This window comes from Mastacembelus armatus, chromosome 21 (genome assembly GCF_900324485.2).
Source record: "Mastacembelus armatus chromosome 21, fMasArm1.2, whole genome shotgun sequence".
Taxonomy (NCBI): Eukaryota; Metazoa; Chordata; class Actinopteri; order Synbranchiformes; family Mastacembelidae; genus Mastacembelus; species Mastacembelus armatus.
In genome coordinates this window covers 12,849,262-12,864,309 of record NC_046653.1, presented here as the reverse complement: position 1 = coordinate 12,864,309, position 15,048 = coordinate 12,849,262, and the positions used below count along the sequence as shown (strand labels likewise).

The 15,048-nt window shown below is 38.1% G+C and overlaps 3 protein-coding genes across 4 annotated transcripts in view; all 3 read right to left on the bottom strand.

Moving 5' to 3' along the window:
• Positions 1 to 2,138: 2,138 nt before the first annotated feature.
• sumo3b (small ubiquitin like modifier 3b) lies at positions 2,139 to 6,004 on the bottom strand. Its single transcript, XM_026296387.1, has 4 exons — positions 5,859 to 6,004; positions 5,140 to 5,268; positions 4,924 to 4,995; positions 2,139 to 3,304 (listed from the first exon to the last, which is right to left on the bottom strand). The coding sequence occupies exons 1-4, from the start codon at positions 5,877 to 5,879 to the stop codon at positions 3,239 to 3,241; spliced, it is 288 nt and encodes a 95-aa protein (XP_026152172.1). The 5' UTR covers positions 5,880 to 6,004; the 3' UTR covers positions 2,139 to 3,238.
• Positions 6,005 to 7,587: 1,583 nt separating this feature from the next.
• pttg1ipb (PTTG1 interacting protein b) lies at positions 7,588 to 10,919 on the bottom strand. Of its 2 annotated transcripts, XM_026295613.2 has the most exons (8): positions 10,712 to 10,919; positions 10,214 to 10,269; positions 10,011 to 10,119; positions 9,533 to 9,635; positions 9,127 to 9,192; positions 8,824 to 8,870; positions 8,263 to 8,320; positions 7,588 to 8,163 (listed from the first exon to the last, which is right to left on the bottom strand). In XM_026295613.2, the coding sequence occupies exons 1-7, from the start codon at positions 10,809 to 10,811 to the stop codon at positions 8,277 to 8,279; spliced, it is 525 nt and encodes a 174-aa protein (XP_026151398.1). In that variant the 5' UTR covers positions 10,812 to 10,919; the 3' UTR covers positions 7,588 to 8,163; positions 8,263 to 8,276. The 2 variants fall into 2 exon arrangements, with proteins under 2 accessions (XP_026151398.1, XP_033181680.1); XM_033325789.1 differs by having other exon boundaries at positions 7,588 to 8,320; positions 10,712 to 10,918.
• Positions 10,920 to 11,839: 920 nt separating this feature from the next.
• myo10l3 (myosin X, like 3) overlaps positions 11,840 to 15,048 on the bottom strand; it is a 49,660-nt gene continuing 46,451 nt past the window's right edge. Inside the window, exons 38-41 of the mRNA XM_026295717.1 lie at positions 14,780 to 14,903; positions 14,235 to 14,690; positions 13,747 to 13,938; positions 11,840 to 13,562 (exon numbers count right to left, since the gene is read on the bottom strand). Coding sequence (XP_026151502.1) covers positions 13,458 to 13,562; positions 13,747 to 13,938; positions 14,235 to 14,690; positions 14,780 to 14,903 — 877 coding nt within the window. The 3' untranslated portion in view covers positions 11,840 to 13,457. The remainder of the gene's footprint in view (positions 13,563 to 13,746; positions 13,939 to 14,234; positions 14,691 to 14,779; positions 14,904 to 15,048) is intronic.

The following is a 15,048-nucleotide window of genomic DNA, read 5'->3' as shown; positions in this document are numbered from 1 at the left end:
TGCTGAGTCTGGTTTTACTGATTTTTATAAGATAACATGCATGGGCATCTTATCTACATGACAGTGCTGATGTGTGCATTAATGCAGCTGCTGGAAACACCTGCTCAGCTGGTAGAGATGTTCCATATCACAGAGATTTCCATTTGTTCCTTTTGTTCCTTGTTATTAAAATGATGACTGCATTTTACAATGAAACTGTCACAGTCAGACTTGTTTATTCCCTTTCAACATGCCTTACAATGAAATACAATGAAATGTGCCGTCAGCGTGGAGACCCCTTTACGCATGAGAGGGTGACATCAGTATGCAGAGGTCTGGAGACGATCCAGGGGTTCTTCTGATGTACAGTGGTTTTATTCAGGCTGCTGGAATGATTCAGTACGGGAGGATGTCACATCTGAGGTTAGCTGTCTGAACCCGCTGAGGGTGCCAAACACAGACTGACCTCATACGTCATTATATAAATTGATTTGCTCTGTCTGAAGACCCTCCCCCGTGTGTTGTGTATCTTATGTACCGTGTAGCCTTTCCTACTTATTAGATTTGATTTACTTGGTGACTGCATCTACACTGCTAAGGAATGAGTTTACACATTGAGAACAAGAGCAATACAAACAAAAACATATAACCCAAAATAATCCAAGTGTGTTAGATGCAATATTTGAACTTCAATAAGAAAAAAATGTGAAAACATATGGCACTGTCTGGTAAGAATTTAAAGGGTTGTTTAACCATCATTTTTGGACGATGTGAACCTAATGAGCAATATGTTTAGTGTGAATATATATGTTCAGCAAAAGGTTTAAACTGTTTTATTAACACACACATACTGTAAACAGGAAGCGAGCTATTGTCAAAAACCCATTGTCAGACAGTGAAAGCAGGACTTTTATGGCCTCTGGGGTTCTGGGGCCAAGTCAAGTGAAGATGGCTTTCATTAAGACGTTTAAAATATTACTATGCACTGATTTCATCTAGAAGTGCCCAAGTTACTTATTCGTATCAGCATAAACCAAAGCAAACACTTTTTGTAAATTGACAACAATCTTCCCTTTATATTCTTAACACATGCATGTGACTATGTACTTGGACTCAATCTATCTATTATCCTGTCACAATAATAAACAAATGGTGCTTACTGTACACTGAGAGCAAGGCAGCACATGACATAAGTTAGACAATGAAAGCACTTTAAACAATAAAGCAAGGTTTCTTAGCATAAACTGCAATGAAAAAACAATCGAGGGCATGTGGGAAAGATGAGAAAGTGTCATTTTCCAGCGGTTTCATTAGAATCTTCACATGGTTTGAGAAAAAGGAACAATAACAATCTTTCCATTAAAGACAGCAACTTCATTTTTAGAGTGCCACATTCCCAACACAAGAGGCAGTTTGAATGTATGGGGGAAGAGGCCACTTTCCAGCTGTATCTCTGGTCTCGGGAAATATCAGCGACTTCGGATATCTCCACAAGGAAATATAAAATGCAAAGGAGATGCCAAAAATAAAGGCAGCACAATTGGACCAGTGTATGGGGATCCTCAATAGGGAGTTCATCTGGCTGCTCTGTTTAATAACATCTGTGAAATGAAGTTGTCTTAAATAAGAGAAGACTCATGAAGTTATGACCTTCACAAGAGTTGAGGATAACAAATGTGTCTTTGTGTTGATCTTTGAGGGCTGAATAATTTAGTGAATCAGCTGAAGTAGACATGCAGATTTAGCAGTGGTCTTGAGTCTTCAGAACAACAATGCCCTCTAATGTATGTAAAGTGTATTACTCAGTTTGAATCAGACTATTATAAACTAAGGAATTCCATCAACTTTTTCAAGGTAGGGGACAACTTATATAATTCCAGCCTTGATTGAATTCTTTAAGCAAACATAACATAAAATAGGGGCCAGAATAATTGTTTGCAACTGCAGTAACACGAAACTCAGATATCAAACAATTAAGAATTGAAAAAGATGAATTCGGCCTACAAGTAGCAATCCCTTGAACAGAGGGTTTTAAATGGCTGCATGTTTATTTACACCCAAGACATGAATATTTCAAAACATTTGCACTGTGTTGTGTCATGCAATATAGCTGGAATACACATTCATTAGTATATATTATGAATATATAACTCAAGAGGCTGAGTATCAAACTATATTTATTGTATACAGTACAGGGACAACAAATAATGTACAAATAAAAAAGCGAAGTATCTGTTGTCACCCAGCAAATCCAACAAATGTCAACTCTTAAAGTGAAGGTCGATGTTCTATTGAAACAAGATTTCTACCAACACACAAGAGTCCAACACACTAATCTGTTGACAGTGTGGATAGATTTTTGACAAAGGTCTTCAAATTGGCAACACAGCATTGGCTAGATATTTATGCACTTAAAAATATTACTGTAGATGAGACACTATCTGGACTGCTAAATATAACATTTATTGAAAAGGTGGGAAAAAGACCACTGTTACAGAGTCACAGCAAGTAATTTACACCAAATCCTTTTATAAAAACACTATTCAGTTAGCATTTTTGGTTCTGAGACATTACTGTACTTTATTTATCATTCAGTTAAATGTGTGTTGAGTGTGACAGTATTGAGGTAAACCATCCATATGGATCTTAACAATGCAATTATTTTTTTCTGAGCAAATGCAGAAGGTAAAATGTATATGATACAAAGTATTTTAAATGCTCCTTAAAAAACAAAAAACAAAACAAAAAACAAAAATAAATGTTAAAATGTATTTCCCAAAGAGAATAACCACTGCCTCACGTCCAGTAGTTTTCACCCAAAGCACTAATATCAAGTGTATGAATTAGAATAACAGAGCCTGTCCTGAATTTCGATGTTTACAACAACCTGGAAAAAAAAAAAGATTTTGGCATGTACTTTAGCTTTGAGACATGCAGGATGTCCTCCCAACATCAAAAGAACTGCTCAATTCATTACAAGCCATACCTGATTTGACATGTGTCCCCGCCTTGGATTATTTCAAAGCCTGCATTTATGTGAATAAAGCATGTTAAAAATTACCCTGCATCTCAAGTCAGGATTTGACTTCCATTGGAAAACAAACAAAAAAAAACAAAAAAACAACAACCTTCCTTTATGTTATGGACAAAGCCTGATGTTTTCCCCAGCACAAAGAAAAAAAACAAAAACAAAACAAAAAAAAACAAACAAAAAAAAAAAAGTGTGGATGTTCTTCCAAGAGCAGATTACACATCCCACTTAAGAATAAACCCCTCCTGTCTGTTGTTGAAATACATCAATAGTGTCCTCATCCTCCATCTCCAGCTGAAAGAATAAACACATTTACATATTAGTCACAAAAAGGTTTTTGGTACCAATAGAAATTATTCCACAGCACCAGCTATGAAAACCTGTTAGTTACGTAAGGGATTTTTAAAAATTAGTCATTCTGGGCATTGATTTCAATCAAAATACTAATCAACAGAAAACCAGTAAAAAAAAAAAACAAAAAAAAACTGTAGTTCATTAAACCTAAGTACAGTACAAGTCAGAGTGTGGACACAACTTCCCTTTCAATATTTTATTAACCTCATACTATCGGCAACTACTTTTCCTCTGGAATCATTTTCAGTTTATAGTGGTGCCTCGTTAAAGGTTAACTGGCTGAATTTCCTGCCGCCTTAATGGCTTTGAGATCATCAGTTGGGTTGTGTCGAGGTAGTGCTGATATATAAAACAAAATGCCCCACTGAACTACCATAATAAAAGTTTCTTCACATGCAGTCACAAAAACAAATCAAATGATATGGAGAAAATGACTCTTATGAGGACTGCCAAACAAAAAACAAAACAAAACAAAAAAAAAAAAAAAAGGAGGACAAGGTTACCAAGCTTACTCTGCTGCAGAGAATGAGTTCATTAAAGTTATCAGCATAAGAAATGGCCAATTTAACAGCACCTCAGGGACATCACAACATTAATTGTTTGGAGCAGACCATGTGAACCAGGCCTTTGTGGTCAAATTGCTCTTATAAAGCAACTTGGGCCAAGAAACATAATTCTAGGTTTGTTGTTTGATAGAACTGTCTTCAGTATTAACCTACAATATAGAAAATAAGATAAACAAAGAAACCTTTGAAAGAGTAGGCATGTCCAAACATTGATTAGTGATATTGTCCACAGGTTCTCTTACAGACCAGTGCCAGTGACCAACTGACTGTTGTAATTCTGCATGTATTCTGCACACAGCAACACAGGAGTAACAGTGTGGGAGGATGTAAGCTTTACAAACGAGGTCTTGCCTTAAAAAGACCAGACCACAAAACAAATTGTAATCGAAACAGAAAAGACACAGAGGGGGTCATACTGCTGGACAGCAAGAAGCAGGGCTTGTATCTGTCTGTTTGCTCTGACATGCTTAGTTCCATGCAGCAATAACTACTGCTTAGTTAGTAAGTTGACATAGATGTTGAGCTCCTCTGTACCTGAACTGAAACAGACCCAAATTTGTGTCAGGGGAGTGAATAACACATTTTTCGTATTTGTATGCAAAGTGAAACAAAGACAACCATAACAATGTTGAATTTCATACAAACAAAAGATACCACATTCAAACAAAATTCCTCCAGAGGAGTAGTCTAAACTAATCTGTGACAAGATTACTAACAAGCACCAATCAGTGAGGCATAAAAGAACATTTCTAACCCATTCAAAGCTGAAAGACCGTGTGAAGTGGAGAAACAAAGAGCTATAAAGGCACTCGGAAGGACCGAGGTTACAAAATACAACACAAAAACTGCAGTGTGCCAGTGAAAAATTCTTGCAACTGATCACTATATAAAAGAACAGTTTTAACTCTGACTGACCATGCTATGGGTATATAAACTGTAAACTGTTAGCACTTTGTAACCTACAATATAATGTACAGAGTTTATTTCACCAACCTGTGCAGGTGTGTCTGTTTCATTAATTGGCTGTCCATCAAACCTAAACCGTATCTGACGAATTGACAAGCCCTGTAAAAAGGTAACACGGAGAAATAGCATGTTAGTGAACTTTTACATCGAGACAAAGCAACTAACGCTAACACAAAAAGGGAACACTTGTTGATGTGACATGATGCTTACTGTCAGTAATTAGCTACGGCTAATTGAACTTACCTGTCTTTCGCAGTATGCCTTCATTAGTTTGCTGAGCGGAGTGTGCCTTTTGATTTTGAACTGTACGACAGACCCGTCCTGACCCGCTACCTTAAGGTTAATGTGGTCGTTCTCAGTCTTCACACCTTCCTGCAACAGAAATCGTCATCAGAGGAAGCAACTTACCGATGTCCGGCAACACATACCGCTAATATAACGTTATTATAACTTCACCCCGCACAGTCAAATACAACACGACTTAGTTTGGTTAGCCAGCTTACATTCAAGGTTACAAGACAAGCTTGGTCCCATAACCGGCCAAAACACTGCACACGTAACGTTACATGGTCCTTTCGGCGTTAGCACGTTAGCACGCTACCCCATGCTAAAACTGGCGCAGAAAGCCACAATGGCGCAAACGAAAAGAAAATCACAAATCATTCATTTCACTGCAAATCTCTGTGACCGACATAACGTTGCTTAAATTTGGGGTAAAGCGTTGAGCGATGGTAGTAGCGGATGTTGATATTGCGGTAACATCCAAACTGTGCGCCTAAATCCAAAATATCCGCAAATTGACCAACCTTTGTTTTCCCCCGTCTACCCGCTCAAATGCGGTATCTGTAGCCTGGGAGCAGAGCTAGCTTAGCCGTGTGCTAACGTTAAACTTGCAACCGGCGTTATTAGCATCTGTCCGTAAACACAAACGCGACGTTTCTCTGCAAAAAGGCAACACTGACCTTTGGCTTCTCGTCAGACATTCTTCTCTTTTTCCAGGGCTCTGTTAATAACGCGGGGACTGTTAAACGTGAAACTGCTTATCAGGTCCTCCGGCTCTTTCGCCTGGGTCAGGAGCGCGCACTGAAATTTAAAATGTTATTCGACCAGAAACGTCACGTGCTCAACTTTTCATCGGGGCCGCGGATACATGAGCGCGCAAGCTGATTTGCGCACTCCCGCGAGATATCTAAAACAAAACCAGTCAAATGGGTGCCTGTGCAAAGCAGCCATTTAGTCTAGGCCAGGCACACTAAAAAGCATTAACCAATACATACAAATAATTACAACACACCCAAGTACAAATTTGATGATAATCATTTATTCAGTAGTTTAGGAAAACAGACTATGTAACTATGTAATGAAAATGGTCTCAGCATAAATATTTTTCATATGCATGAAATGAATCTAAAGTGGCTTAAAAACAGTCAAGTCAAAAGATTTTGATATAAGGCTAAAACTGAATTTGAATTAATTTAACTCTATTTAATCAATTTCCATTGTTAGATTTAGATGCAAAAGATTTTATAGATTTGGTTTAAAACATATACCTTGTAGACATATGCAAAATGTTATTCAGAGTTATACTGTGAATGTCATAGGCTTGCAGTTTTACCTTTAAAGGGATTGTAACACATTATCTGTTTTCCCCAAGTCAATACAGACTGGGTTTAAATGCAAATAACTATCCATCCATCCATTATCTCTACCCACTTATTCCTATTTAGGGTCACAGGGATCTCCTGGAGCCTATCCCAGCTCTCTTTGGGTGAAAGGCAGGGGGAACACCCTGGACAGGTCACCAGTCCATCACAGGGACACATAGAGACAAACAACCTCACACACTCACACTGACTCCTATGGGCAATTTAGAGTCACCAATCAACCTGACATACATGTTTCTGGAGAAAACTCATGCAAGCATAGAGAGAACATGCAAACTCCATACAGAAAGGACCCTGCTGGGTTTTTTTCTGTGAGGCAACAGTGCTAACTTTTTTTCCACCGTGCTGCTGCCAATAACTATTTTAAGGAAAATTATTCTCAAGAATTGAAAGATACATAGAGTGTCTTCTTTTCAGTAGCCTGTTACCACTATACACAAAGAAATGTACTAAAGAATGGGTCAGCATGGAAGATCCATAGCTAGATTCTTGACTTATCCTGTGGCCCCAAAGAGGGGATATCAGGCCATGCCTTCATAAACCTTTAGGGCCCTACAAGGCCATGTTCCTATTCTAACCTTCCATAATGCGCCACCACTACAGAACGTGGGCAAAATTCTGGCTATCCTGCTGGTTAAAACCCACTGAATCAAACTATACAATCATAAAACTGGTAGACCTTAAGCTTGCCTAACCCTCACCCTCAACAATAAGTCTTCAAATGAGGGTAACACATAATAGATTTAGGAAAGGTTTCCACATCAATGTATTTCTTCTAATAAATCCATAGGTGAAAAGTTGAGGTGGAAGCACAGTGATGACATTGATTTCCATCTAGGACTTTGGGTCTCAAACCTTCTCTCAGTTTTGAATATTCAACCTCTTTTTTGATTTCTAAAAAAACACTGGATTTTGGTTAACTCTTGTTTCTGTATTTGTGTTTGGGTGGAGTGAGGATAAGAAAATTGGAGAAGTTATTAAGTTGGTTCTGTATGATTTTGACTTATAAATGCATAAGCACAAAACATTCTCATTTTTATTCATTTATTCGTTTTGAAATTCATGGACACAAATTGTTTTTAGCAACAGCTGCACAAAAATCAGATGCTGCCTCTATAATTCAAAAACAAAAAGATTTCCTTTATTCAGTACAATTCAGAAGCTAGATTAAACATGTTACAAATTAACTTCTTATACAAAAATAAACAATGAACTTTAGACATGAATGATGTTCAGTAAATAGTGTTAAATCATTCCAAATATAATGTTAAAGTGAAATTGCTAGTTAGAAAACAAGCCCCACAACTATCAGCTCTGGAGTTGTGGAATATTTACACTACTGCCTAAAATGAAAAATAATACAATGATTTTCCATACTATCTTGAACAGTATGTTCAAACAGGTTTGCTGTGTGAAAAAAATGAGTGAAAAGATTTTCCTATAGTTCTTTATATCAAAATGAAGGCAGAAGAAATATTAATAGCAGAGAGTAGCATGTACAAAATAAAATGAAATAATGAATGGGCCATGCTTGAACTAGTGCAAATTCACTCAAAATGACTTCACAACATTTTGGTGACATTTTCTGTCCATTGCCAAAACACTGAAATCAATCCAGATAATCACAGTTTATCACATGCTACTTATATGCTCTATCTCAACGTTATTGGCAACAATGAAATCATCTTTTTTAAGAACTCACTGCTGAGGTTCTTCTTAATGGTCGTCCATGCGAGAGTATGGGTTATCCTTTGCCAGACCTGAGAAAAACAACAGACATAGAGCTACAAACACATCACTCTGAACAACGAGGGATATAAAATATCCAAATGAGTTTTCTTTGGATGCTTGCATAAATGTGAAATTGTGGGTTAAATGCAGTTATTTATTCCCAAATTCTGGTCTTCGAAAAGTTGTTACAAATTTCAAAATTAAATAAATATGTACTGGGTATGTACAGGGTAGTCTTTTTATCCAGTAGATGGCACTACTGGATAATATATATGTATATATACATATATATATATATATATGTTCCTTTTTGGTTTTTTTTGTTTCTCCCAGTTAATAAAGTGTTTCTTGGTTTTTGCTTTAACTCTTCAACTTTCACTAAATTTATTTCATCTATCTTATTTTTCTCCTACATTGTTTTCATTCAGTTTTGCAACTTTGCATGCAACCTCAGCACTGCCAAAACAAGTCTCTGATATTCCAAATTTATATTTATCAACCCACTACCACACAAATGAAAGAAATGTCTTACCATATTTCTGCCTGATTTCATCATGCCTCAGCTGCATTTCTGTTCTCCTATAATGAGAAGAAACAAAGACAAATTGTTAGACGGCAGAGGACACTGGCTGCTCTCATGCCTGCAGCGGTTCAATCCTGCTTTAGGGATCAACACAGAGCACTGCTATAAAATGCTGATTGTATCTAATAAGTTCCAATATCACTGTATTGATTTAAACACTTAGAACAAAAACTTACACTTAATCTATGATAAGTTCTTGATAATTAATGAAAGAAAAACGATATTTGTCAGACTCGTCAAACAACCATTTACCTCGCTTTCTGACGGGCCTTCCTCGCACGGTTTTGTCGCTCAACTTTTGCATCTTCTCTCTTGTTTCTTGAATATGAGAATATGTAATTCTATGAATGTTAATCATGTTATGATTTTGCAAATACTGTTATATTTGACGCAGCTTGAGAGATTAGGTCAAATGTGCTTTTAGCATAATACAAAACTTACTGATTGAACTACTTTTTATGAGGCTAAATCATACCTTAACAGAAAGAGCAAAGTAATTTTTTGAGATAAACTGGAGTCACAAATTCTGGCAGGCTTTTGGAGACGGCGGTATCAGTCAAACACTGCAGAATAACAGCCCATTGTGTTCCCCGCCCTTCTCCTCCTTCCATGTTGGAACAGACTTTACGGCCAACACTTCATGTGGCTTAATGCTTACCCTGTTTTTTCACACTTGCAGCAGCAGAAGCAGCAAACAAAAATGGCAATGATGATGATGCCTGCCAACACTGACATGGTGATGATCAAAATCTGGAAGTTTACTGTAAATCACAGGCAGACACACAGAAAAAAAAAGGTTTAAAAAATCACCCACTCTTTTATTAAATAATCACAGTGCAGGTTGTCTTTTTTGGACTTAAGTTGCAGTCTTAACAGATTGAGGAACTTTAGTTAGCTAGAAGTTGGCACTATGGTTTAGGGCACTATAATTAAGCTATAATTAGTTAGAAAATAGTAAAAATTCCCATAATACATTCCTATACCCTCTATTGTGCAACTAGCAGCCCAAATCCTTATGATCCTTTAGATATTCACCTTAATTACCAAATGTGTCCCACACATATACAAATTACAAACTTACTCTTGAAAAGGGTTTACCCAGATTCATCTGAGGCCTAATGTTTGGTGAGTCTTACCCCAACAGACTCCCCATCGTGCATCGTTCAAAGGACAGACGCTGCTGGGGGGCAGGATGTTCCTCACTGGGTAGTCAATGCATTGTTGGGTTGGGTTGCACCACAGACACTGCAACAAATACAAGCACTCTATGCTGATCTAATCTTTGGTATTTATGGTAACTAACTAAACTGAAACAGCCTCAGTACTTAATTGTACTTACGGTGACATTCTGCAGGCAATCTGCACAACTGGTGTTGGACCTGAAGGAGCAAGGAGCTGAAACAGAGATAACTTAGTGTTATAGTGAGCCCCCCTTTTACTGTAGGTTCAGGGAACTCTATAAATGGTACTAAAAGTAAACACTACTACTACTACTACTACTACTACTACTACTGCTAATAATAATAATATCTTAGTAAAAGTGTTATTTCTGCCAACTGACGACTCACAAAGAGTAAGTCAAATGGACTATCAGTCTTTATTGCAACAACAACTAGCTGTAAAAACACGCTAAACTCTGTTTTGTGTACAATACAACAAACGTCTCTTTAGTAAACCAGGCTGTCACTGTGAAAGGACGATTGTTTTTTTTTTTGTTGTTTTTTTTTGTTTCTGTTGTTGTTTTCTTGATAAAAATCCGTTTTGCTGCCGTCATGTGACACCCTCCTGACCCGACTGGCTGGACAAAACACACAAGCTGAAACTGAAGAAAACTTACTCTGAGCCGGAGAAGGACTCGGTGTCTGCGCCTCTGTAGCTCTAATGCCGCCGAGAATTAGGGCAAAAACAACCACCCAGGCTTTATAAATCGCGGACATCGTGAGACGAGTAAAAACCTTTCGAGCGCAACGAAATAAGGAAGAAACTACAACATTTCTGAAGCCAAACCGAGGGTGGACCTCCGGTTTACGGGGGGGGGGCTGACGTCATGAGCTCCTGACGCTGGTGTCACGAAACATCTGCAGGGAAACAGCTTATTGTTTAATGAGAGTCCGTCTGTGCGACTGTTTATGGTGTGTTTTCCCAGTTTTCCCAACAAGACATCCTTCATCAAGACTTAATGCTGTAACTTAAGCAATGACTTGGGTGGCAAATCGTTTATTTATGCTTCTGCATGAGTTTTAAGCACAGCTTCTCAATATTTCCAACTGCAGGCGTTGTAAAAAAAAATAATTTATTAATGCAAATGACATACTGATTTATCCTGATGGCTAATTAGGAAATCAAACCATCTGCAGCAGCAGAATTGATGAGTGTTAGTTCATTTATGCTTCAGTAACTTTCTATTATTTACCTAAAGCATTAGTAATTAATTATGTGGTAATTTAAAAACCTGTTTAGAGTGTGTCTGTTTCTGAAGCCGTCTACATTTGTGGCAGTTAAAACTGTATCTGGAGCAGGAGTTCACTGTTTGTAATTCTTATACCTCATCTGTGTCTTTTTCCCTAGCTGGTCCACTGGTAAATGTTATCACTTTTACACTCTCAGAGAAACTAAAACCTCTGGTTTACAGAAAAGTGCATAAACTTTTGCCATTTGTCATTATCATAAGGACAAAATGACTCGTTCAACTGACTTTGAGTCAGAACTGTATACTGTAGTCATGCTTTCATCATATATTTATTAATTTATTTGATCTGGAAATGAAGTGAGCCATTATGCTATATAACTATAATTATACATCTACTGTTAGACACATCTAAGATTCTCTATTGTCTAAAGTAAGGAATCGTAACATTACATGACATATTAATCACAGACACAAGACAGTTTTTGAAATACAATAATTTATTAAAGCATCTTTAAATTCTGATATAAAACATTTTCTGATTTTTCTTCTTCAAAACAATCAGAAATCTCAGAAATACAGTCATCGTCAATGGCAACATCAGTCTCTGGTGTGGCCGCCGGCAGCTGACCAGAACGCCTAAGTGAGTACGATCAGAGAGCAATGGAAGACAGAAATGCAGTGTGAGGTAAATACTAAGCTCATTATGTTTGGCCCACATTATGATGAACTATACTGCAGGTTGATTGACATTGGCTTGAATCCATTGTGTACATTTACAGTGGCCAGGTAGAGGAAATACCCCTCTGGCTAGCAGGACAGTAAAGGGGAATTGAGCATGTTGGATGCTGAGGGCAGCACATTTAGATTATTTTATGTTGTCAAAAGGTCAGAAACAGGGCAAGATGAATTCAAATAAATAGTAAGTTATGAACACGTTGGCTGTTTCTGAATCTTGTCGATTTCTGTGTGGCTGAAAACATAAATAATGGAAAAACAAGGTACGAGCAAAACTGCATCAATACATTTCCAGCACTCGGTTCACTTCTCTGAACTTACTCTCCCAATTCATTGACACTTCAATAAATAAATACCCCTACCCTCGCATGGCCTCTGAACAGCTAGTATCACATTTGCCTTTTATAAACCAGCAGTTTCAGAGAGTCATTTATAAAGACATACTTCCTACACAGTACACATTAAAGCAGCTGAGTACTTGTTCGAGGATAGAAGCCCAAATTGTTTAAACTGATTTTAATACTGGAGCTTTTGGAGAAACTCACTCTACAGCAGTGGTTATAAACGTAGCATTTTAGTGATGCGGTGGTTATTCTTTATGAATTTCTATGTTTGCTGCAATTGTTTGACACTAAGGAGGCCATTTTTCATTTTTTAAGCAAGAGATTTTCTTTTCTGGGCCATGCATCAGGGGAAGTAATAACTACTACTGACCATGATACTCAACACCCCCAAAGGCCACATCTGCACTCAAAACTATTAGTCCAGAATAGCTACAGTAAAACTTAAATAAGGCAAGGTGAGGGAGGTAGTCTCCCTGGTAGGGTGACAGTTATATTACACATTAACCTGAGGGAATCTCCATTCTGGAGAACATTCATTACACTGGGCTGCAATAATCTGTATAAAAAAAACATTTGAATAAAGGTGACTCAGTCAGTGCATGTTTTGCCACTACAACACATTTTTTAACATGTTTTCTGACATAGGCTTGAAAGAATTTCATTATTTTTGGAAATTAAGTGTAAATTCTGATGCGAAAGATTTGGTGGAATAAGAGCATGTAAGCTCTGTTAATGTTCTCTGGATATAAAAATAAAAACACAAATAGATACCTGAATTACATTTCAAGTAACATGAGAGAAGTGACCAGTGTAGCTAATGAGAGTAACACGTTTGGGGACTGCGTGGAGGGAACGCTCAGCATGACTCTAAAGCTTACAACGGTGCAGATGCTAGAATGCAGTAAAGATCACAATTTTTTTGTGTCTCTGTTAAAAGCGAGTTTTTTTTCTTTTTGTGTTGCTGCACAGCCTGACAAAGCCTCTGAGACACAACCTCTATCAAAGTGATTTGTTCCTCTTCTCATCTCTACATCTCTCTCCATTCTTTGTAGCACAGTAACTGAGAACATATTGCGTCCAGTACAGTCAATCAATCACCTGATCCAGTTGGTTCCATAACTGGACACAGACTTCACACTGCATCTCTTCTTCACGATCATGTTTATGTAGGCTTTCATGATCTTTGTGATCTCTCCGACCTGGAAATGTACAGAAGAAACACACAGTTAGAAAGAAGCAATTATTTTTAACATACAGTTTGCAGACTTCTTTAAAAAAAAAAAATTAAAAAAAAAAAATCACCCAACCAATATTCTGAAACCCTGATTCCTCTTATGAATGCATAAAAAATACCTGCTACAGAAAACAAAGACAAGTATGTACCTGTGGCGTCTCAAAGAACATCTCTCTCTCATCCACAGTAATCTTGTAGGTGCAGGGCTGTGGAGCGCCAAAGAAAATGATGTGCTCGTATGGGAATGTCTCCAGAGGCTTGGGCTCCCCTCTCTTGTACACAGACACATTCTCAGCGCTCACACTCAACCACAGATCATGTGGGAAGCCTCCTTCTCTGCACTATAAAGACATAAAACAGGACGTCATAAGCATCATTCATGTATAATATTGACCTTGTAAAAAAGGGTAATGTGGCATTTCTTATTCAGTGACAGTGTTTCTGCACAAATTAATTTCTGCAGATTTTAAACCTGGAGTGAGAGCACTGATATTGGATCTGTACTTAGTATCTGCAGGTTCCCTAAGCTGAAGTATTGGAATTGCATTGAGAAAAATATTAGTCAGATCAATGCATCCCTGGTAGCAACCTGATTGATGTCTACTGTAAGTCATACTAAAAGACCCAGTGAACTTACTTCGACATCAAACAGTGTGGATCCATAGCCAGGCCACTCTTTGATGATAGTCATGTATTTAAGCATGGCCTGGTGCTGATCCAGACCTTTGAGACGAGACCACTTTTCCACAATGCTGGCCCTGGTGGCAGACATCTCTTCCTTTATCCACATCTCCAACATCTGCTCCTCTTCCATGCGCTGCTTCTTCATTGAGCCTGTCTTCAATCCTCGACGCAGAGTCCCGTCCAGGAAGCTAGTCCTGCGACGCTCCAGAGTTTGTCCTGACCCTGAGGCTCCACCGACCTTGGTAAACTGCACGATGCGATTGCGTAGGCGGCCCACAGGGTAGACATTTTCCAGGCTCCAAGTGACCCGCGATTTGTCTCCGTATAGAAACTGCAGGCGTAGAGCAGCCAGGTGCTGCAGGGTCTCCTCGCGTGCAGGGAAATGTCCTCGGGTGAGACTCTCATGGGCCTGAGGGAACAGAGTTCAACATAAACACCAACTGCCACAAGTGATTGAAAGAACTGTTAATAAAGTGTAACATAATGACTGAAACGCACCTGTTCAAACATGAACGCAAATTCCACTCCTTCCTTAGGCATGCTCTCCACATCCAAGAAGCAATAGAGTTTAAAATAAAGTTTCCACTGGCCTTCATCCTCAGCTTCCTCGCTGCCAGCCAGTCTGTCGGGAAAGCCACATCGTTATTATGGTTCTTACTGGAATAACATCTTATCATTAACATGTACTGAAAGCAAATTTCTGTCTAACCCAACAGGTATTAGGTATCATAACTGGACACAATTTTATAATAATATTATCAAATAGA

Bases quoted from the DNA above. Each gene is read 5' to 3' on its own strand.
- sumo3b (XM_026296387.1), bottom strand. From the start codon at position 5,879: ATGTCTGACGAGAAGCCAAAG. The intron at 5,269-5,858 runs GTCAGTGTTGCC...TTTCTGTTGCAG, and splicing joins TGTCTGACGAGAAGCCAAAG to GAAGGTGTGAAGACTGAGAA. The intron at 4,996-5,139 runs GTAAGTTCAATT...ACCTTTTTACAG, and splicing joins AGGCATACTGCGAAAGACAG to GGCTTGTCAATTCGTCAGAT.
- pttg1ipb (XM_026295613.2), bottom strand. From the start codon at position 10,811: ATGTCCGCGATTTATAAAGCCTGGGTGGTTGTTTTTGCCCTAATTCTC. The intron at 9,636-10,010 runs GTAAGACTCACC...TGTGATTTACAG, and splicing joins ACGATGGGGAGTCTGTTGGG to TAAACTTCCAGATTTTGATC. The intron at 8,321-8,823 runs GTAAGACATTTC...TGTTTTTCTCAG, and splicing joins TGAAATCAGGCAGAAATATG to GTCTGGCAAAGGATAACCCA.